Source organism: Haliotis cracherodii, unplaced genomic scaffold, assembly GCF_022045235.1.
Source record: "Haliotis cracherodii isolate W230 unplaced genomic scaffold, xgHalCrac1.p SCAF_18, whole genome shotgun sequence".
NCBI classification, from domain to species: domain Eukaryota; kingdom Metazoa; phylum Mollusca; class Gastropoda; order Lepetellida; family Haliotidae; genus Haliotis; species Haliotis cracherodii.
In genome coordinates this window covers 26548195-26570826 of record NW_027266273.1, presented here as the reverse complement: position 1 = coordinate 26570826, position 22632 = coordinate 26548195, and the positions used below count along the sequence as shown (strand labels likewise).

The window sequence follows — 22632 nt, the reverse complement described above, 5'->3', positions numbered from 1 at the left end:
CATCTGCTGCTACCGAATTCAGCCTGAATCCACCATGTTGAAGATTGCCCTTATTGCCTGTGTTGTCTTGCTTGCTGAGGTGAGGACTTTAAATGAGAGTGTCGTTTTCTCGGAACTGCTGTTAATAGACAATTCTACTTTGATTCCACAGGACATACTGGTTCATTGTTTAACTTCATTTTTATTCATTTGTCGTCGTATTTATAATGCGTTCAGTGTCTTCAAGAAGATGAACGCTAATGTATATGAAACATACGTTCATGCTAATATTATTAACAAAATGACATTTCATTAGTATTCAGATAATTTCACCAGCAGATATTGACCTTTGAAATGAAAACATGCTGATCTCAACTGACACGTGCTGCATGACATGTGCACATACACGTGATAAAGCCGACATTTTATAAAAATGTATCACAGGAGATATGATGATTCCAGGCTCAGCACACCCATCCTCCTCACCCAACCCACGACGTCAAGACACACGCCACCCACGACGTGAAGACACACGCCACCCACGACGTCCACGTTCACCCTACTCATGGTGCCCACGGTGGAAATGAGCACGGACAATTTACCTTTGCCTATGACAAACAATCAGTAAGTACTATCACACAAATGAATAAGCCACACAAACAATTAATACATCTTGTCGAAGAGAAATAATTAAACATAAAATAAGATTTATTATTAAATTTGATTGAATAATTCATAAAGTTCCTTGCTGACATTCCTCACCGATTGATGCAAGTCGTTCTTTTCATCAACGCATAAACGTGTGAACCTGACATTCATGCCCATTCCTCTGAATGCTAAATGTTTCCCACAGGGCGAAATGGTCATGATAACCCAAACACACTGCTATCTGATGGCGCTTACTGATGCCCAGAAGTTGGACGTCCACGACCCTGCTAAGATTGAGACACTTGAGGTAATTCAGATGGGTTCAGTCTGATGTCGTATTATTGCTATGGTTATATGACGGATACTATCAAAATTATAACGCAGAAATTAGTAAAAGATAAATCCGAAGATTTCGGAATTGATGACAGATGTCAGTGGCAACGACTACCCACTTTGTCTTGTAAAGAGCTGCACATCTAGCGCATTGATATGAGGGCTATTATATATTGTCTGAAAGCGCCAGTCAATCTTGACGAAACATTTTGTCTTAGGTTTATTCGAATGTAGTGATTAAAAGAAGATTACACAGATTGTTTAAATGGGGCATGTGTTGCGTCATGTTTCGTTATTTTTTAAATTTGTCTTCCTATTTCTAGCTTCAACTCGCTGCGCTAGCTTCTGACACCACAAAGCAGACCGTTCTGTCAGGAACCTCCGCTCCAGACCATTGGGTCGCTGCACATTGTCATGCGAAAACAATGGTGATGGTTCAAAATTAATCATAATCAAAATGCTCGTTTGGCATTACTTATTGTAGAGGACGGGTATTTTTAACGATTTACTAATAAAAGACGATTGTCACAACTGACGACTTTATTGATCTTTAGTTTTCTGCTCGATGAATTATAAGTAGTAATTCAGTTCAGATGTGTTATCTCTCATTATGGAAAGTGTCGTTTTATAAGTGTATTGTCAGAGAACATATGGATTAGGAACAAGTTCACATGTTAAAAATATTTTTCCTCATATCACTTTAGCGCAATTTAAGAAAGATGTACCCAAATATTTACAGGTGTACACGTTGGTTAAAGTCGCGTTACCCTGTATTGTATTTCAAATATGTTCGACCTAATTGTATAGCTATGTATAGGATCAAATATTGAAGTGTTACATTCACGGAATATGCATTTGTAATAATTATCAAATACCAATAAATCAATGATTCAGGAATTCCCTAATCTTGGAAATACAGTTGCTCCATCAAATCGAACTGTCATCTTCCGGTAAATACCGGGTATCGTCACTATTTGATAGTAATTAATACACACATGTTTCTGAGATAGTTACAGTCGTGCAACGGATCCTGATTTCCTATTGTTATTGAAATGGTTTATTTTTTCAAGATGTTATAAAATCTGTTCCAATATTCATTGCCTGTACAATATGACTTTAAGATTGTAGTAAATTCGCTACCATAAGCAATCAACAAAATATGAGGTGCGCAAAGCATGACAACACGTCCATCTGCTGAAAGTCAAGCTCTGGAGCCCGTTCAGATGTAAATCTACGCAACAAACAATACATAGTGAGATGGTCCTGATATACCATTATCCACTTCTACGAGCCATTAGCCATCGACTGCATGTTGACAATGTCGACCTGGCCTCGAGGTGCAAAGTCCTGACATTCAATGCAAAGAGATTTATACAGTTATACTCCCTCACGACTGATATTAGCATGTTTAGTCAATGCTTTAAACATTATGTCACGACCACCATGAATAGTTGAAATGTGACCTCTCATAATGATGCCAAACATATCGTCGACATGTGTTAAGTGTATGAGTTCTTGAGCACTGCCATTGCGTTTACGAATTTACCTTCCAATACCACCAGACTGAAGAGTTGCACACCGACCATGGATGTAATACTGACGAGGGGACATAGTCTTAGCAGAACACGCTTCTTGGAGTTCTTCAAATAACGCAAATTATTCCTTCTTAGTCAATAATAAGGACTTGTTATCAGACTCTTTCTTTTTCAACACCTGTTCATGAAACGAAGCTCCTATTGAAGTAGCCATTGCAAATGTTGACAGAGCAGTGGCATAGTATTACTGTATTAGTTTAGGTCAGTGTCACCTATCGTTTAGTCCTGTAACGATTACTTATCTGGGTATTTGCGTTGATAAGGAAACTGTTTCAGGTCCCTGCTACCTATCATGCGACTAATTCGCTATTTTTCTTCTAATGTCTGTGTTACTTTCTATTTATTAAAAAACAAAGATAATAAACGGTGTTTTGAATTTGTTACCATCAGATTGATTCCAATATATTGTCATTCAGCAATATTTAGCTTAATTCGGCTATTGGCCCACCTTATGTATCTACCTTACCTTTTAATCTTAATTTAAATTCCAAGCATATCAAAGTATCCTGTGTTCATCCACATGTACAGATAGATGCACACTCATCCATTCATACACACATCCAGATTCAACTTGACATATATGTAGTCACAATAAGTTACAATCATAATATAATGATACCCACTGTGACCCTGTAATACTTGAACACGTTTCATTTTATGATACACAGCAACCACAACGATAACATTTGGCCTTGTTGCCAAACAAATTCTTCCGATTGTTATCGTCTTTGTTTTCTCTCTCAAATGACGTCAAAGGTTACGATCTCGTGAAACGAGAGCGAGACCAAATTACCCATAAGCCCTTCATCATTATGCCGAAGTGCAAAAAACAACTAAGAAAAGAGCTTCAATCAAACATTTTTGGGGGATGTCCCAAATTACGGTTACAAGTAACCCTGAAATACAAATCTGTGTACACTGTACCGAAGGCGCCTACAAAAACAACAGTCTCATCTGAAAGAGCAACCGGACTTGATCCAAGCTGGACATCTGGAATGTGGGATGTGGGGGGGGGGAATGTGGGGGGGGGGGGGGGGGGGGGGGGGGGCGGTGTCTGGTCTCCAACATACATTCTTATCCAGTTAGATGAGAGAGGCGAGATACGAAAAGGTCTATCAAGTGAGAGCCTAGTCTCTGATTGCACTGGTTGAATACCTTGCGATTCAAGAGCCATTCGCATGAATCTGCAAAATGGCTACTCTCCCAGTCTGCAATGATGTAGGTAGGTACTGTGCTTCCAGAGTTATCTTTCACTGGAGACGAAAGTCCCATATTTCTTTTGCTATAGTGACTAGAACATGGGACTTTGAAGGATGTCCGTCACTTTCTTCCGGCGAAGTGTTAGAGTGAGACACTGAGAATCTATTTCGAAACCCAGAAAGTTGAGTTTCTGACTCGAGCAAAAACTGATTTCTCTTTGTTTATTACGAAACCTAGGTTCTCCAAACGATACAAGAGACTCTCTCGGCAAAGGACTCTTTGGACTGCGGGCAAAGAGAATCATATCGTCTAGGTATATGATCATCCGAATACCTGCTCTTCGTGCAATGCTTAACAACAGGTTTCAGCAATTTCCTCTGGTGCCTGACAATTGGCACGCTGAAGTATGCATCCTTCAGGTCCAGTTTGCACATATAATCGTTTTCCTGAATGACATCCTTCAGGAGTGAAAGGCCTTCCATCTTGAAATGATTGTATAGAATGAAAGCATTTAGTTTTTTCACATTGAGTATTGGTCTCAGACACCCGTCCTTTTTGGGTACAACGAACATAGGACTTAAAAACTAAGATTGAGATTCCAGATTCACATGCTGAGGAATCTCTTCTATCGCCCCTTTCATCATTATGTTCCCAATAGCTCCTTGTCCAGTACAACCTGCTTAACCTGAGAAAATGTTAACGGTGGAGTTGGTTTTCTTTGGATAGGCTTTTGAATGAATTCTATTTTAAAGCCATGAACGGTCTGAAGAATCCATGGGTCTAGAGTAATCCTTGCCCAGTTGGTGTAGAAATGTGTCATCCTGCCCCCTAAAATACTTTCTTCGAAAGGAATGTTTTCTAATTTTACATCTTCGATTTCTGGTATCATACTGTCCGGAAGATCGGGATTTGGGGCATTCAGATTCATTGGACTTGAAGGTATGCCGAGCTCTATGAAATCGGTATTTGTTGAAAGAGAGTGGTACAAACCTATATTGTCCTGAAGATCTTCCTCTTTCGCCACCACGGTCGTTCCCTCCTTTTCTGGGATTGAAGGATGCCTGGACTGTGAATCCGCTAGTCCCCCTCCCCCAGAAGAACCAGGCTTACCATGAAAGGGCTGCTGCGAGAAAGGCTGGTTGTTGAAGAAATTAATCTTATTCTTTGGAGCCGAATGCGGTCCACCAAGAATATCCCTAGCCTTTTGCAAAGGCTTCAGATCAGCGAGGACCGTATTGTAAAAGGGGTCTTCGAAGAGCTTCACTTTAGCATCGGCAATGGTGTCCTCGTATTTGTAAATCAACATTTTTGCTTTCTTTGGATCCTTAACCAGTTTGGATAAAATTGGACAATTGAAAATGTACAAGTTGTCTTGTTCCCAAGGCAGACTGCCTTCTCTGTGAAGAAGTTCACATATGTCTTAATCAGGTGAAGCCTCCCTGCGTTTGATTTTGTCAAGATTTCAACAAAGGACAAAGGACCCATGGTATTTAACATTCTCTTTTGAATAAACTGCAAAGAGGAATCTTTTTTTTCTTAAATGACCCGTCCCGTGCTTCTAAAAGATCATCTAAATACCCCTCTTGTTGGGGAGCAGTTAATCATTGCTCAACAGGTATGGGATGATCATCAAGAATGTTTTCATTCAACACATTATCTTTTTTGAAAGTAGAGAACTGAGTATTGAGATGATTAGCCAGATGGCTTGACAAGGACCAAGAATCTGATTCCGCCTGTGTGATCGGAAATGGGACATCTACTAGTTTAGCTGAAGCGGGCTTCAGTATCATAACCGTTTTTAGAGCGGGGTTTATCAAGTTTATTGACATGAACGTTGGAATATCGACCTCTTTGTGAGGGTTCGATATATACTCACAACATACATGGCGAGATACATACGTGTGATTACCATGAGGCCATGATGAAGAAGGGCTTTTGGGTAATTAGGTCTCGCTCTCGTTTCACGAGATCGTAACCTTTGAACTTGGCCTATTTTATTTTTAGCATGAGCAGACGAAGACACCGCTATCACATCTACGGAGTTATATATGGTGAAGTTACCCACCCTCCCTTCCCTCGCTCTTGTCGCACCTTCATGTACATTGGAGCTAAAAGATAATACAGTATTAATGTTGTTATTGCTATCACTGATTGGTGTCTTATGTCAATAAATACTGTTCCAGCCCTCATGCTTCCGTGGGTGGACACAAATGCATGTAGCTCGTCTGCTGTACAGTAGAGAGCACATGGTTTTCGCTGATGCTGCTGTGAGTTATCTCCCTGTGCTCGGTCTAGCGCCCGTCTCCGCCTTCCACACCTGGCCTTTTTGTATCCAAACATTCTCTTCTGTTTATATTCTTTTCCATAGTACATGACAGAAGCACAGTTAAAATGGGGAGTATTAATGAAAAAGCTGACACTATATACTGTATAAGTTTGCCACGTTTCCTAATAAATCTCATTCCTGACTGAAGTTGACTTAATTATAGCTTAAATAGAGAATGGACAACCGACGACGGCAGACGGATGAGGTGAGCTAGAGGCCATTATTCCCACCAAAAGACTACCAAAATCAGTATTAAATCCATTTCACACACTCTTCATGTTCCTAAAATACTCGACAATGTCGTTATCTGTTCGTGTGACCTTGGTCTGCTATTCCAGATACGTGAAAAATGTGATATCTGCGACACTTGACAAGACATACATCACCAGTCAGAAAGCCAACCCCTCACACTTTCCGTTCAACATACGGGTATTAATCGATTTGTCTGGTCCGAAAGATTCATCAATTAAATGCCACAGTATCTGAAATTGCCCAATGTGTTCTTGTTGTCTTTGTAGTCATTGAAATATGATGGAAATATTGGATGTTCCCATACTTGTTTGACTGTATATATTGACTGTTGCTGGGAGCAAACAGTTCCATCAGTTCACCTTCAACATCAGTATCAAAAGATCAAAAGTGTACCGATCAGTTTTTTTCAAAATGGTCTAAACGACCAAAACAAACCCAGTTAATGCAAACGTTGTATTTGGAAATAATTATCACTTGAAAACATTCTTTTCCTATCAAAACAAATTTATCATCCTATTCTAAAACATTGAAACTGTAAACATTATCTACCTGTCGAAGTTGGCCGTTGTCTTGGTATAGATAGAGAATTTAGGACATGTAAACTGTGTATGTCGCCAGCTATAGCCGATGAATTCCACTACCTGTTTAAACGTGAAGCGTTCCGTGAATCTAGATCTAAACTTATCTCGAATAAATATATGCAATTTCCGAATAATATAAAATACAAAACATCGTTTAGTACCAGAAAAGTAAAAGAAATCAAGAACCTTGCAAAATTCATATGTACAATAGATAAGTACCTTTGAATGTAACTGTGTATATGTGTGTTTGTTTATGTAAGTGTCTCTGGTTAAATGTTCGTACAAATCTTCAAGCAAAATGTTTGTCGCCAAATATTTGTACAGCATAACATCTTGTTTGATATCAATTATTATCTGGTTAAAATCTTTCCCCTGTACCACCGTGGGTGGTTCTTTTGTGAGAACTAAATGATGATTGTTTGATTAGCTATACAAATTACAATCAAATGCCACCATCACCGTTCGCAAACAGCACTAGCGGTAACGTGTCCGCACTCATAGAACAATATTCAGGATGAGGAGTGAATAAACATCATCATAGCGGTCACGAAATGAATGCCAGTGATGAAGTTGCGAGTATTTCCTCTACCTGCAAACATGCAGAGTTCGTGAAGCGTCTAATGACGTCGGGAATTGCCTTGCATTCCTCCCTGATTGCTTGTGCAACGTGATGTCTGCTCATTGTAGAATTGGCACGACGTCGGATTCTCTGGCTACGACAGTAGATCCGTGTTGTGACGTCGGCTCTGAGATGAGATAATGCTGGCGTTACATTTGACGTCCCAACGTGAACATTAAAGTCGATGTCACGTCGTGAACGTCATTCCTCTGAATTATCGATATGCCCTGAGACCATGCTGCCGTAGTCGGCGACGCACTGTGTGACGACTGATGGCACGGAGAAGGATGAAGCTGCATCTGACGTTACGGTGATGAATCTATCACGTTGGTTCAAGGTACGAGTCTTGCCAGTCACCCTGTAACACCGCATCAACCTCACGATCAGCGTATCTTTAAGTCTTGATTACTGCGACGTTGGAGTAACTGACCTTAACTGCATTATATTAAAGTAAGACGAGTTCTGTGGATGAACCACTTCTTTATTACAATTAGTGCGACGTTTCGGTGTAGATACTAACACCTTTATCAAGCAAGTGACGCTAATAGAACCGGGGTAGAATGTGTCCACAGCACCCCATTGCTGGTCGTAAAAGGCGACCAAATTGGGCAACCTGTTTGCCGTGGGTTGCGTCCCTGTGTCGTTGGAGGAAGGGATTCTGGTGGTTGAGGGCACTCGAGCCAGGGACCAGTGTTCCTTTTGCCCAATACACCACTTTGACCCTGACTTCACCTAGACGGGTGAAAAGCCGGGCCCGGCTGGTCATGCCAAGCCCTGTGCACAATATTGTGTTTGCACAGATGGGATTCATATAAATGTATTATTTGGTCTTGGTCATGTATTACATGTTTGACTTCCCAAATTATTACGTAAAAGTTTGCCTAGAGTCTTATGCCAGAAGGCGGTAGTTCATGGGCCAATCTGGTAATGTTGACCTCCAAATTCAGTATGTATCCGATTAACTGTCATGGGCCGAACCAGCCTGGCTTTTAATTCGGTAAACAAATATTGATATTTGTGTCATATTTGGTTGAGTATAACACCCTGGAATCCTTGGTGTTTGCATCTTGGATATCCGTCGCAATGTAACACTGTCCTTGTTGACATTCGATGGCGGATGAGGACCAGGGGTGTTGAATCTATATATTTCACCATGTCACTCACACACTCTGGTTCAACTTGAAACGAAAAAAGCAGACGTCTTGAACGTACAGTTCAGATAAAAACGCGAACAAAAAAATCACAAAATATGGATTCCTGGTCTCGGTTCTTGGTTTCTGATCATGAACCAATTAAATTAAATCCTTTTGCTGTATCGAAAGCTGTGTCAGGGCTGGCTCTCTTCTTATGGAGTGTGACCGGAGACAACAATCTCTAAATCTTTTGTCAGTAACACAATTTGCAAATTTTGAGGTTGTTGTGTCCGCTCACAGGTCTCTAAACTCATATTGGGGCATTATTCGAGACTGAGTGCGTTGCCTTTCTGATATGTCCGAACAAGGGATTCAAGCTGAACTAGAAGATCAGGGTGTAACAGCTGTTAAGCGTTTCACAAAAAAAGTTGAAGGTGTTATCAGCCAAACAAGTACTTACTTGCTAATGTTTCCCTGAAAATCAATTCCACGGTCGATTAAGGCTGGATATTTGAACATCGGGGTGGAGGTGTATGTCCCCTCTCCACTCAGATATACATGTCAACAGTTTGGCCACGGTTCTAAATCGCGTCGCAGCTCTGCTGTGTGTCATCGATGCAGTAACCACCATGAACAATCTGAATGTCAAAATGACATCAAATGTGCTAACTGTAGTGGCAGTCATGTCGCCTCACCAAAGTCTTTTCCTGAATGGCAACGCCAATCAGAAAAAATAAAATAAAGTACAAAAATAACATTCCATTTTTAGAAGCAAAGAAACTCTATCTCAACCAGACAAAAGCTCCCTCAACTCTAACTTACTCTGCTGTGGTCAGTCGACATGTCGCAACTTCATCTTTCACGTGTCAGACTGACTTAACATGGGTAAACTCAGATCAGATTGTTCAAACTATTTCAATTATTAAACCCTCATCAGCACATTTAGAAACTCAGACTATGAATCTTATTGTGGAGCACAATGAACCAGCTATGGTGGTTCAGGCTGAGCAAATTACTGACACACCAGAAGTTCCTCACTTGTCAAAGAAACAAAGGAAAAAAATATACTAGGCAAATTAAATCTAGGACACCCTCTCCTTCGGACCTTACTATACATAACTTGTTTGGTCCTTTAGACATGGAGGTTACTCCATTCCAGGACAGAGGAAGGAATGTTTCTTCTTCACGTTCACGCCGTAGGTCTCCAATCGAACCACCATACTTCGCTCGATGAATTTGATCCAATTGAATTGCAGAGGACTCAGAAAGAATCATCATGGGCGATTTAAATGGGCATAACCCTCTATTGGGGGGTACAAATACAAACAATAAGGGGAAAGCCATTGAAGATTTTATTTCTGATAATAATTTCTGCATATTTAATTATGGTTCAAACACATATTTACATCCTGCAACTGGAACGTATTCTACCCTTGATCTGTCCCTCGATTCAACTGTTAACAATGAATTTGAATGGTCTGTGCAGGATGACCTTTGTGGAAGTGATCACTTCCCCACGGTCCTGAACTATCTTCAACCGGATGATGAACAACCCAGATCTCGTTGGAATTTAACAAAGGCAAATTGTTTTTTATATGAAATAGTATGTGGTGAAAAATTGAAACATGTCAATTTCAGAAATGTACCAGATCTTATCCAGTTGTTTTCGAGTCAACTCAATAGTATTGCTGATCAAACAATTCCTAAGTACTCTGCAGTTCCTCATATTCGGAAACCATGGTTTAATAATGAATGCAAACAAGCATGAAAGTTGTAGGAATAAAACGAGAAATATGTCCGCAAACAACCTACAGTACATAATTTGAATAATGTTAAAATTGCTATTGCCAAGGCACGACGTGCTTATAAACCAAATATGTGCAAATCTTGGAGGAACTATGTCTCCAAAATTAGTTCACTTATACCCATGTCTAAGGTTTGGAACATGGTTAAAAAAGATAAAAGGCAAAGGTTCAGGATCCACTATACACCATCTAATGGAAGGTGATCATTCACTAACTGATAAAACTGACATTGCAAATAAACTTGGCGAAACTCTTGCCAAACATTCTTCATCGTCAAATTATGTTTCTGAATTTCAGAGATTTCCGAAACAACAGGAAAAGAAAAAAATTAATTTTGATTCTAATAACGGTGAAGATTATAATGAAGTATTCTCATTGCATGAGCTACATACTGCACTTGAACAAGCTCATGATACTACTGCAGGGGATGATAATATCCACTATCAGTTGTTAAAGCATTTGCATGAATCGTGTCTTGGGTCACTTTTAGATATTTTTGACCAAATGTGACCGTCAGGGAATTTTCAACCATCATGGCATAATGCCATTGTAGTCCCTATACCAAAACCTGGCCAGGATCATACAGATCCCTCAAATTACCGCCCTTTATCAATAACCAGTTGCGTTTGCAAAACCATGGAACGAATGGTAAGCAATAGATTAGTTTGGTATTTGGAAACAAATAATGTAATTACAAATATACAATGTGGTTTCTGCAAAAATCAAAGTACTATAGATAATTTAGTACGGCTAGAATCCTTTGTAAAAAATGCTATTGTAAGCATACAACATGTAGTGTCAGTTTTATTCGATCTTGAGAAGACCTACGATACTACCTGGAAGCATGGTATTCTAAAGGAGTTACATGATTTTGGCTTGAGAGATCATATACCTCATTTTATATCACAGTTGTTATCAGACAGACAATTTCAAGCCCGAGTGGGTTCCACCCTGTCTGACCATTATAATCAGGATCAGGGTGTTCCACAAGGCAGTATTTTGTCTGTTACATTATTTAGTATACAAATAAATAGTCTTTCAAAGATTTTAAGTGATTCAGTAGATGGATCACTTTTGGTGGACCTCTTTAATGTTTCTTGTCGTGGTAAAAATATGCATACAATGGAGAGGCAGTTACAAATCTGTCTCAATAAAATTCATAAATGGTCCCTTGAAAATGGGTTTAAATTTTCTACATCAAAAACTAATTGTATACATTTCTGCAGAAAATATAAGACGCATAAGGACCCTGAACTGTATTTAAATGGTACCCCTATCAAAGTTGTGAAGGAGGCCAAGTTCTTGGAACATATTTCGGCACTTGATTTGTTGAAAGTCGTTTCTAATTCGAAGAGGGGGAGGGGATCAGACAACACTCTTGCGCTTGTACAGGTCCCTGGTCCGTTCAAAACTTGATTACGGCTCCATCGTCTATGGTGGAGCCTGTAAAAGTACACTACAAAAATTAGATACTATACATCACCAAGGCCTGAGGCTTTGCCTTGGAGCTTTCCGAACATCTCCTATTCATAGCCTGTATGTGGAGGCGGATGAACCATCCCTCAAGCAACGCCGTCTAAAATTTTCATTACAATATATCACAAAATTATCTTCTAATCAATCAAATCCAGCTTTTGATTGTGTTTTTCATCTTCTTTATGAGGAACTCTTCAACAAAGTCATGTCTTATTCCACCACTTATTTCTGCTGCTAAAATACATCGTGATAATATAGCCCCAACTCAGCTTTTATCTTCTCCATCATGGCAGGTTGTTAGACCTGAGGTGGACCTAACCTTAACTAAATTGAAAAAAATTCATACAAATGAACTAATTTATCAACAAGAATACAATCACTTAAGATCGTTATACAATACCTATAAATCCATATTTACAGATGGATCCAAGGGTGGTGATGCTGTCGCCAGCGCCACTGTCACTCGGTCCAGGACTATATCGCAACGGCTACCAGACAACTGCCCCATTTTTACGGCCGAAGCTAAGGCCATATTAACAGCACTTTGATATATAAACAAACAATCAAAGCATAAACAAATTATTATATTTTCAGACTCACTTTCTTGCCTTAAGGCAATTAAAAATCAATCTTGTACACATCCACTTTTAATCAAAATTGTTGAATTGTTTAGTGATCTTGCTACTGGCCAATACGACATCATTTTTTGCTGGTTACCGTGCCATGTTGGAAGCACTGGTAATACAGTGGCTGATGCTGCAGCTAAAGTAGCACTCAACAAATCTGTGACACCACTTCTGCTTCCATACAGCGATTATAAACCTGTAATAAGATATTACATCAGAGATATAATGCAGAAGAAGTGGGACACCCAAGTAGGTATTAATAAATTACATGCTATAAAACCAACCATCGGTTACTCCTGTTTGGGTTGTCAGTCCAGATTTGAGATCATTGTACGACGATGTCGCATTGGCCACAGCAGATATACAAATGAATATGTACTTAAAGGTGAGGATCCTCCGTTTTGTATCCCTTGTGATGAAAGAATCTCAGTCAAGCATGTCCTGCTTGACTGTGTTGATTTTCCATCACGAGGTATAACTATTTCAAATCATCATCTCTTCTTATTAAGGATCTTTTCACCAATATTAGTCATCATTTAATTATTGCATTTTTAAAAGAAATTGAACTTATAAATAAATTGTGATGTACATACATGTAGTGGTTTCTTAATTTGATAGTGTCTAATTGTGAACTGAGATTGTTATTGGCTGTGCCCTTGACTGGGGTTAAAGTACTGTAAAATTATTGTCCCCCTGAGAGGGCATAGTAAGTCCATATCATTCGAAGTCCGTTATTCGTATCATAGTTTTAATCGTAGAATATGTGTTCTTTTAAATTCGGCTTAATTCCTTTATCGTCGCCAACAACTGAAGGGATGATGTAAATCCTGCTGGGGTCCATGCAGGTAGCATGTTTTTATAATGTATTGTTCTGTCTAGTGATGTATTTTTATGGTTCCATGCTAGTTTTAAATTAGAATCTGTGATAGGTCTGGTTAATTTACTGTCCCTTGTTGACAGGTTTATATAGTTTACATGTATTTATTATGTATAACCTTTGAAAGTCACGATATGGCTGAAATATTGCCGATGTGACTTAAAATCTGAACTCACTCACTAGTTCATATGAGAAGTTGGTTAACATCTCAGGTACCTCCTGATAAAACCTGGCAGCACCCGAACTGTGTTCATAGAAATGTAATACTAGCCTACTTTTCGCCCTGGTGTAATTCAAAGCAGCATGAGACACAACTTTCTTCGGGCTACAACATATTTACATTCATCAATCACACGAGCATGAGCAATCATGATCATAAAATCAAAAACTAATGTCTAGTCATCCCCTCATATAAACCTATTACGTATTTGATCAATACTCTTTGATATGATGTCGGTTAGTTAAACAGAATACAGTCGGCGGTGGTTTACTTAGAACATAATCTCTAAACATCTTTACGTTTTTAAAGGAAGACTCCTTCGGAAGCCTTATAAGTTCAATTTTTGAAAATTTAGAAATCACCTCGAAACACTGTCGATAAATAAATAAAGTGAAAGTTTTGGTTTTCGCAAGCGTTTGCATATATTGGGGGTTTGTGTTTCCAGAGGCCGAATAAGATAGGTCACTTCAACTTACGGACTATTGTTTCCTGATTGACCCATAATAGAATGGGCGGTGCTTGTTTTGCATTATTGTAATAGCTAGCCAGTGGCGCTATTTGAGGGCCGGTGTAATGCGCATACCTTTTGATGAAGGACTGACAATACGAGCTCTTCTAGTCTAGACATTGCTTTAAAGGAGCTTCTGCGTGAGCCTGGACACAATGCTATTACAGTAGTCTAGCCTAGCACCAACGAGGCCGGGCGACTACTTGGGCAGCGTCCGTGGTGATGAGGTGCCTGATGTTTCCTGGTGAGGTGCTCGAAGATGGAAATAACACTTTCTGCTCAGAGCATGGGTAATTCAGGATCAATGGGGATACCTATTTTTCGGGCTGGAGAAAAAAGTGAATCTGTGCATCAGTAATGGTGAATGTATTTCTATATTAAAACTGCGAGAGTTGTTGTTTCGTCAGACATTGTTATAACTTGAAAACTATTGCATAGCTTCATGGTGAATACTTCATATACAAACAGAAGAGATGCGGTGTAGAGTTTGATTTCAATATTTGTATTTTCTAAAAAACTACAGCTATCTTTTCTACTGAGAATGTTTTTACTTAAACATTTGAGCGACCTAATACTTGAAAACTACACCATGGATTCTTTTCAAATTTAGAGAAGAGTTTTCATTCTAACAGAAGAGGAGACAGCGCATAGGAATGATCTTGAGATGCGAAAATATGAGAGTAAAATAGTAATCTGGTTGCCTAATGTTTGAGAAACCCTCATCTTGACAGCCTATTTGTCATTTTGTGAGAGTCTTACAATGACCATTTCCTCGTGTATGAGAAACCCCCATCAATGACCTATGCCACGTAGGTTAGAAGCAAGACTCACAAAGAGGAGTTATAATGTTGTACATTTCAAGGGAAAGTGGCTCAATCGTAAAGGCAAAGAATAATTTCATCAATATTTGTTACTTCGTGTGTTTGTGTAAACTAAGTCATCGGCAGCATTCCAATTTGCTTCTCGTAAGTGGTCAGATTCCGTGAGTTGGATGATTGTATGTCATCGTACTTCGATACTCGGGGCGTTGCTCATGATGTCAACCACTGATGTATTTGCCTCAGATTCGATAACATCATATAGATGAAGTACGGTGGCAGGTGCTCGATGTACGCCAACCGAGGGTGAGACAAGCGCGGGACAACGATGATACCTCTACTGTTGTGTATCATACGATACGCAGCTCCGATAACCCCTTCCTGCATCCGCGATATGTCTTTGTGCATCTTACAATGTTCATGTAAGTGTACCCATCGCTTCCACCGCTTGGCTGCTCAATAGGAGTGTTATTTTAAAATGACAAATGCATGTAGTTTGAAGAAAATGTGCTTTAAAACATCTGTTTTAATCCAACAAACAGGGATTGCATATTTTTAGAATGTCGTGATTGAAGTGAGCACGATGCTCCAAATTTGTAGAGAACAGATTGCAACTAGATAAGAACAAGCATAAAAGGTCCTCCCAAGTGAGACTTGTCATGACTCTGCTGCCTCTCACATTCACCATGCTGAAGATTGTACTGATTGCATCCGTTGTGTACCTGGCCCAGGTAAATACATTCTATACATTCTGAGTTACCAAATTCTCCCAATCTAATTTCCTAAACATTGTCCATCCGTACACAATGTGTTAAGAAGGTGATTCTCGGTTCCGTATTGCTTAAGGGCAGGATTGGCAAAGTGATGTTCGTCCACCTTGCATGGTAGGCGCTGTACATAGTTTCGTATCGCTACAACAGTTTCCTTTTTTTGACTAGATTACATGATGTAGAATTGAGGGGATCCAGTTGATATGTATATTGTCCTATTCAGATTCGAACCAATGCAAATGGGTAGGAAAGCATCCTTTTATTGTTTCAAACTGTTACACATTATGTTTCCAGGCCCAGAATACCGACCATACTCACCCTACCCACCCACCCAACAACCATGGATCACTTGCCCCCCATGGGGTGTTTGGCTTCCACTACGAAAGAGATGCTGTAAGTGTGGTATTGTAAAATATTGTTCTCGTTTTTGAAATGAACATCTATTTAAACGAAAATATTTCTTCAACGTTTTTTTTCTTTACTGTATAGCAGCAGGTTCTTTGCGCAGCTGACGTAATTAAAATAAAACATTATAGTTTTTCTTTGAACAAAATCAGTTAATGCACTATCGTGTTACTGGGTAATCTGCTTCATCATTTAATTGTCTTCTTTGTTCTGTTCGGCGGTAATTAGGACTATATTATTCCTGCGTTGACGTTTCTTTTATTCATGGGAATGAAAATTCAGTGATATTAACTTACTACCTTTTTGCTTTTTGCTGATGCAGTCACACGTTTCTTAAAAAGCATGGATGATACATATATGTCTTGCCTAATATGATACGCCATGTCACCTGATTCATACGTATCAACTTCTTAACGCAGGGCGAGATGGTGATGGTATCCCAAACTCACTGTTATCTGTGGGCACTTTCCGACGCCCAGAAGATGGACATTCTCGACCCTGTTAAGATTGAGGCACTTGAGGTAATGTAGTTGACGTTTGCTTGATGGGGTGATCGTTGCTTTAGATTGTTACACAGACATTAGCCTGGATATGACGGTGAATCAGTGTGCTTGTTGCAACCACACTCCATAATTGAGTGTTGTGGAGTGGTGAAAATCAAGTCCAACATACTTTAAGATCAAAGATACTGTTGAATTGTTAGCTCTTGGCGTCACACAATCATACTTCTAAGGTAAACATGAATGTCATCGTATCCTAATTGCGTAGATCGATGCTCATGATGCTTATCACTGGATTGTCTTGTCCAGACTCGATTCTTTACACACTGCCGTCATATAGCTGGAATATTGCTTAGTGAGACGTTACACACCAAACAAACATGCACAATTTTGTTTGGTAAAAATAATGTCAAAATCAGACACCTCACAAATGACGTGCCTTTTCACACCAAACCTTTGCATATGCAAACGAGCCGTGACGATCCGGGGATAGAATAGGTCTTCAGCAATCCAAGCTTGCCGTCAAAGGCGGCTAACCGGATCGGGTGGTAAGGCTTGCTGACTTGATTCATGTATGTCATCGTATCCCAATGGCGTAGATCGATGCTCATGATGTCAATCACTGGATTTTCTGGTCCAGACTCGACTAGTTTTACAGACCGTCGTCATATACTTGGAATATTGCTTAGTGCGGCGTTCAACAACAAACAAACAGAAAGCATATGGAAACATCGACATGTCCATAACCTATGGCTGTCGATAACCGACTACAATCAGAACAACAGTATCTCAAACATGATGGCATCAATTTCAGAACACACACAATTATGTATACACACACTAATCACTGTGTCTGACTCATACAATCATCGATCACAAACATCAGGAGTCTCCCAGCCTTTCTTGTCGTAAAATGCCAACTTGAAACCTCGGCAAAAAGGGTGGTTCCCTTGGCAATGAGATTGTGCCAGCAGGATCATCTAACAAGAGGATCATGAGGTTATTGGTGAACTGTGTCAGCATGGTATCATAACTGTTACTTGGGGAGCACACTGTGATTTAATAACTTGTTTTCAGAAAACAACATTGGTTCTGCGTTTTTAGTCACTTTTTCTATAATCTGTCATCCATACAATGTAAGATTTAATGCTTATTCTCAAAAAGAAATGACTTGGTTGAGTCCAAGCAGGGCAAATGTGCAGCAAGTTGCGCTGAAATGAAATATATATTTATTTTTCCATCAGTTTCATTTCAAAAACTATGTATGTTGTAACCGATATGTAGAATTTGTTAACAATATATTATTAAGCGACCGTTCTTGAACTTGGGTAATATTTGTGTGCCCCATTTGCGACACGTTCTGAGATGTCAAGCCTATTTGCCCATGTGTATGTAGTCACGGTTTTCAAAGCGTTCGTCATTGTAGAATGGAGATAAATCTACTGTAATAAACCTGTTATAGATTTTAAAAAACTCTCGCGGTATAACACTCGGATCTAAATAAAACTTAGACTATCGTGTCTACACTTAATTTCAAAACAGAATCGATTTATCTCCTAATTGATGTGTAGGTACTTACACTAATTCCTCATTCATTCTTGTTTAGTTCCAAATTGTTGCTCTTGCATCCGACACCACGAAGCAGACAGTCCTGACAGGAGCCCAAAGACCAGACAATTGGATCACAGGACATTGTCACAACAAGATCGTGGTGCAGGTTGCAGCCTAATACATCACATATATATTCCATGTGTGGTTGTTTTATGCCATTCATCAATAAAAAAGTTCTTCCTTAACTTCGAATGGTTACATTTACATTACCATTACCATTACATAATCTCTTGAACTGAATTTCCTACTTGTTGTTTTAACAAACTTTATATGAACTAAGTTCGTACAATTTGTCCAGCGTTTTAGACATATTATCGGGGATGTCATTCTTCCTTTCAACTTTTGCCTGATTACAATATCAAAGCCTTAAGCCCCTGTCTCACATTCACGAATCTGATGACGAATGAACACGATTTAGCGATTTTCTTTAAATCGTGTTAGAAGGTATGATGGTCGCGAACTCATTCGTGTTCATTCATGTTAAGTCGTGGTCGGTCGCGCGCGGTCGTATGGACGTTGCAGCTCGGCTTAAATTGCAAAAAATTATAACACGATTTAAGCCGAGCTGAAAAGTCGTGTTCAGTCGTATGAAGGTCGTATGACAGTCGTTTTCAATCGTAGGAAGATCGTGTTCAGTCGTATGAAGATCGTGTTTATTTTTGTAGTAGTATGGACATCGTAATGATTCGGGTTAAATCGTATGGCGGTCGTGTTGATTCGTGTTAAGTCGTAATGGCGTCGTATGACAGTCGTATTGTGGTCGTGTTAAATGTGGTTAAATCGTGTTGTATCGTATGAATATCTTATGACGGTCGTATGAGTGTTCTGTTCAGTCGTATGAAGGTCGTATGAGGGTCGTATGAGGGTCGTTTTTGGTCGTATGAGGGTCGTGTTTGGTTAAGAAATGTGTATCGACCACAAGGTCGAGCACGAATTAACACGATTTTTCAACTTTTCTTAAATCGTGTTCGCAATTTCTTAAACCGTGTATGTGAGATAGGGGCTTTAGGTGTAACTCATGTCTCATATCTCTGTCACACATAAAAAGACAAAACGGAAGCGACAAATACATACACTTTAATCCCCGGTGCCGCAGTTTGTTGTGCATAGCCGCGTCCTGTTGGAAGGTAAGAAACCTTTGATCATGGGTTCGAATTCAAGATTCGTCCTGACTGTATTTTAGATTTGTCAGCACCATACCTCGTCCTTATGTTTTACCAAAGTGGTGACAGCTTTGACCTGCATCACTTCTGTCTGGTACAGGCGGTCGGATAGCCTTGTAGATAAACGTTCGATTCTGGGTTCGATTCCCCACATGGAAGATAGTAAAGTTGTCTTTTCACTAGAGTGTAGAGGCCGGGACGGACGGAACCAGATTGTAAAATCAGTGTACAACCACACAAGATCAATAAACAATAGACAAACAATACAGAAAATAAGGTTCACACTCGTATCAGGCGATACAATGGGGAAAATATTGATAGATGTTGTATATTAGTTGTAGGTCCTATGTCCTATGCACCTACGAATGTCAGTAATTGCCATACTTTAAAAGCTTGAATGAGGCACGAAGTGCGACTAAAATTTAGGAATTAGGGTTCGCAATAGGCAGAAATGTTGGTGTTTCCCTGTAGGTGTCCTGTCCGTGAATGCAACAGTAACTACGCGAACCTTCAAATTTCTGCGCTTCATCAACACCAACAACCAAAGGCAGGTCACTCTATGTCAAGGTCACTACTATGTTCAAAGTATGTTACGGGCGCTTGTATGGTCAGAAATATACTTACTTAACAAATGCTACACAGTACTAAACAGATAATAAATAGAATGCATATATATCATGCGCCAAATGCACACCCTTAAACATAAACAAAAGGTTAACAGTCACATCTCATCCTACCAGGTACTTATTTAATGCTGGGTGAACAGAGGCATATTTCGAACTAAGTCAAACGCCTAAGGATCTGTTTGCTTGTTGTTTAACGCCGCACTCTGCAATATTCCAGCTATATGACGGCGGTCTGTAAAATATTCGAGTCGGGACCAGACAATCCAGTGATTGACATCATTAGCATCGATCCACGCAATTGGGATTGATGACATGTATCAACCAAGTCAGCGAGCCTGACCACCCGATCCCGTTAGTCCACTTTTACAACAAGCACAGTCGCCTTTTACGGCAAGTATGGGTTGCTGAAGACCTAATCTATCCCGGAATCTTCACGGGTCAAACGCCTAAGGAGACATCACATGTGTTTCTGTTAAACAATGCTCGTCACGGTCCAGTGATTTGAGGGCCTCCCGTCTCATCACTGTCGCTGTTTTTCGATGGGTATCCTGTTCGTTGATGGAATGCAGGATGGCCTCGAATCGATCTCGTCTCGCGATTATAACAGGTACAGCAAGCATTATGCACGAATCTTTAAGATTTCTGTGTTTCATCAACACCAACAACCAGGGCCAGGTCATTGGGCTTCAGATCTTAGACTTTGTGTTCGTCAGACTAGCGCTGAAGAATTTGTTGTCTTTTAATTTCATTCTCTAGCATTTATACCTTATGCTCTTATCACGTGTTGATTTGGTATATGTTGTCTCCTACGTGTGTGCAAGCATATTGATGTTAAAAATATTTTCGTAACTTTGATTTTCAGACAATAGCGCGAATATCGAGTACAATGTAGAAAGTTACCATGTATTGATAGTCTTGTTTGCCACCTTACAAATTGTACATAAAGGGGTGTAAATATTTAATGGTATATTCAGTCCTTTGATACCTATATTTCCAATACTGAGTTAGTAGTTGGTTTGCTATTCGCGTTTTCCCTACCTCATAAAGCATTCTGATCGCTCACGAGGCTGGACAGATTTCACTGCTAGCTGGCGGTGATTGTCTTGTCCTAAGTCCTTGTGTAGCTATCGCCAGGACTCCTCAGACCTTGACTGGTCGTCCTACTACTGTGTGATTGGTCGAATTTAGTTTTGCCAGTAGGAAATTAGGGGACAGTTAATCATATTCAAAGCTATATACTGTGAATAATTCGCTCTACCTATTTAAGTAGGTGTTTGGAAGCTTGTTAATAAAACAAAACAGCAGCGTACGTAGACACACCTCGCGTTCAGGTATGCTGACCTTACTCACAGAACACAGCATGTTGACTGCCCTGGTTCTATTTTCTGTAACGGCCTTTGCCGAGCTAAGATACAGTTAACCTTGCATTGGCGTTGGCATGTAATCACTGCATGTCAGTCTGTGAAAGAACACATACCGACTCTTGTGCATGAAATACTTGTATAGATAACTGTGTACTGTTGAGATTGTATACACTATACTTACATGGTGCCAGACATAGTGCAATCATCAATGTTGAGGGGCTGGTTGTGGTTTGTTTGGGCACTGCTTCAACATATACATCTGTTTAATCTGACAAGGAGGACCCAAGGGCCACAACGGGATGCTTTTTATGACATCCAACCTGCCCTGTTAACCATTTATGTGTTATTAACTATGAGGTCAAAAACATGTTCTGGCATTTACGGGAACAGATTGAATTATGTTTAATTGCCTCCATCCACACCCACCACGACCCGTGAAGATTCCGATGTAGAATAGGTCTTCAGCAATCCAAGCTTGCTGTAAAAGGTGACTATGCTTGTCGTAAAAGGCGACTAACGGGATCGGGTGGTCAGGTTCGTTGACTTGGTTGATCCATGTCATCGATCCCAATTGTGTGGATCCATGCTCATGATATTATTCACTGGATTGTCTGGTCCAGACTCGATTATTTACATACCGCCGTCATATAGCTGGAATATTGCAGAGTGCGGCGTTAAACAACAAACCAACCAACCAACCAACCACACCCACCACATTGCCCTAGGTCTCCCACCTCGCCCTTCCCCATCTACCTCCCATCCCAACCAACCTCACACTTCCCAACCCACTTCACACTCCACCTTCCACCTCACACTTCCCGACCAACCTCATCCAATTCCATATATACCTTCCGGTCTACCTCATACTCAAAAAACAACCTTCCCATCCCCCAACCGGGACCGCCTCCGTGGCCTAGTGGTATACGGTCTGACCAGAGAGCGGAAGGTCTTATCCCCGGCTGCGTCATACCAAAAGACCTTAAAAGATGGTACTTGCTGTAACCCTGTCTGGCGCTCAGCATTAAGGGGCTAAAACAAGGACTGCTCGGCTCGGAGTCAGTATACTGTGTCTGAGAGAGGTATTCATGTTAAACTGCGGCATGATACCTCAGGGGGCTAGCACTAAAAAATCGGAATTAGTCCGGACCAGCACAAGCAGCCACACATACACACGTGCATGCACGTAGCAAAATAACT

At 40.1% G+C, this 22632-nt stretch overlaps 2 protein-coding genes and 1 pseudogene across 2 annotated transcripts; 2 read left to right on the top strand and 1 right to left on the bottom strand.

Moving 5' to 3' along the window:
- LOC139465477 (uncharacterized) lies at positions 1 to 1445 on the top strand. The gene is made up of 4 exons (XM_071247200.1): positions 1 to 79; positions 442 to 603; positions 833 to 934; positions 1284 to 1445. The coding sequence occupies exons 1-4, from the start codon at positions 35 to 37 to the stop codon at positions 1404 to 1406; spliced, it is 432 nt and encodes a 143-aa protein (XP_071103301.1). The 5' UTR covers positions 1 to 34; the 3' UTR covers positions 1407 to 1445.
- Positions 1446 to 2244: 799 nt separating this feature from the next.
- Positions 2245 to 6095, bottom strand: LOC139465586 (uncharacterized; annotated as a pseudogene).
- A 9529-nt stretch (positions 6096 to 15624) lies between these two features.
- Positions 15625 to 18467, top strand: LOC139465476 (uncharacterized). Its single transcript, XM_071247199.1, has 4 exons — positions 15625 to 15727; positions 16061 to 16159; positions 16591 to 16692; positions 18278 to 18467. The coding sequence occupies exons 1-4, from the start codon at positions 15656 to 15658 to the stop codon at positions 18398 to 18400; spliced, it is 396 nt and encodes a 131-aa protein (XP_071103300.1). The 5' UTR covers positions 15625 to 15655; the 3' UTR covers positions 18401 to 18467.
- The last annotated feature ends 4165 nt before the right edge of the window (positions 18468 to 22632 follow it).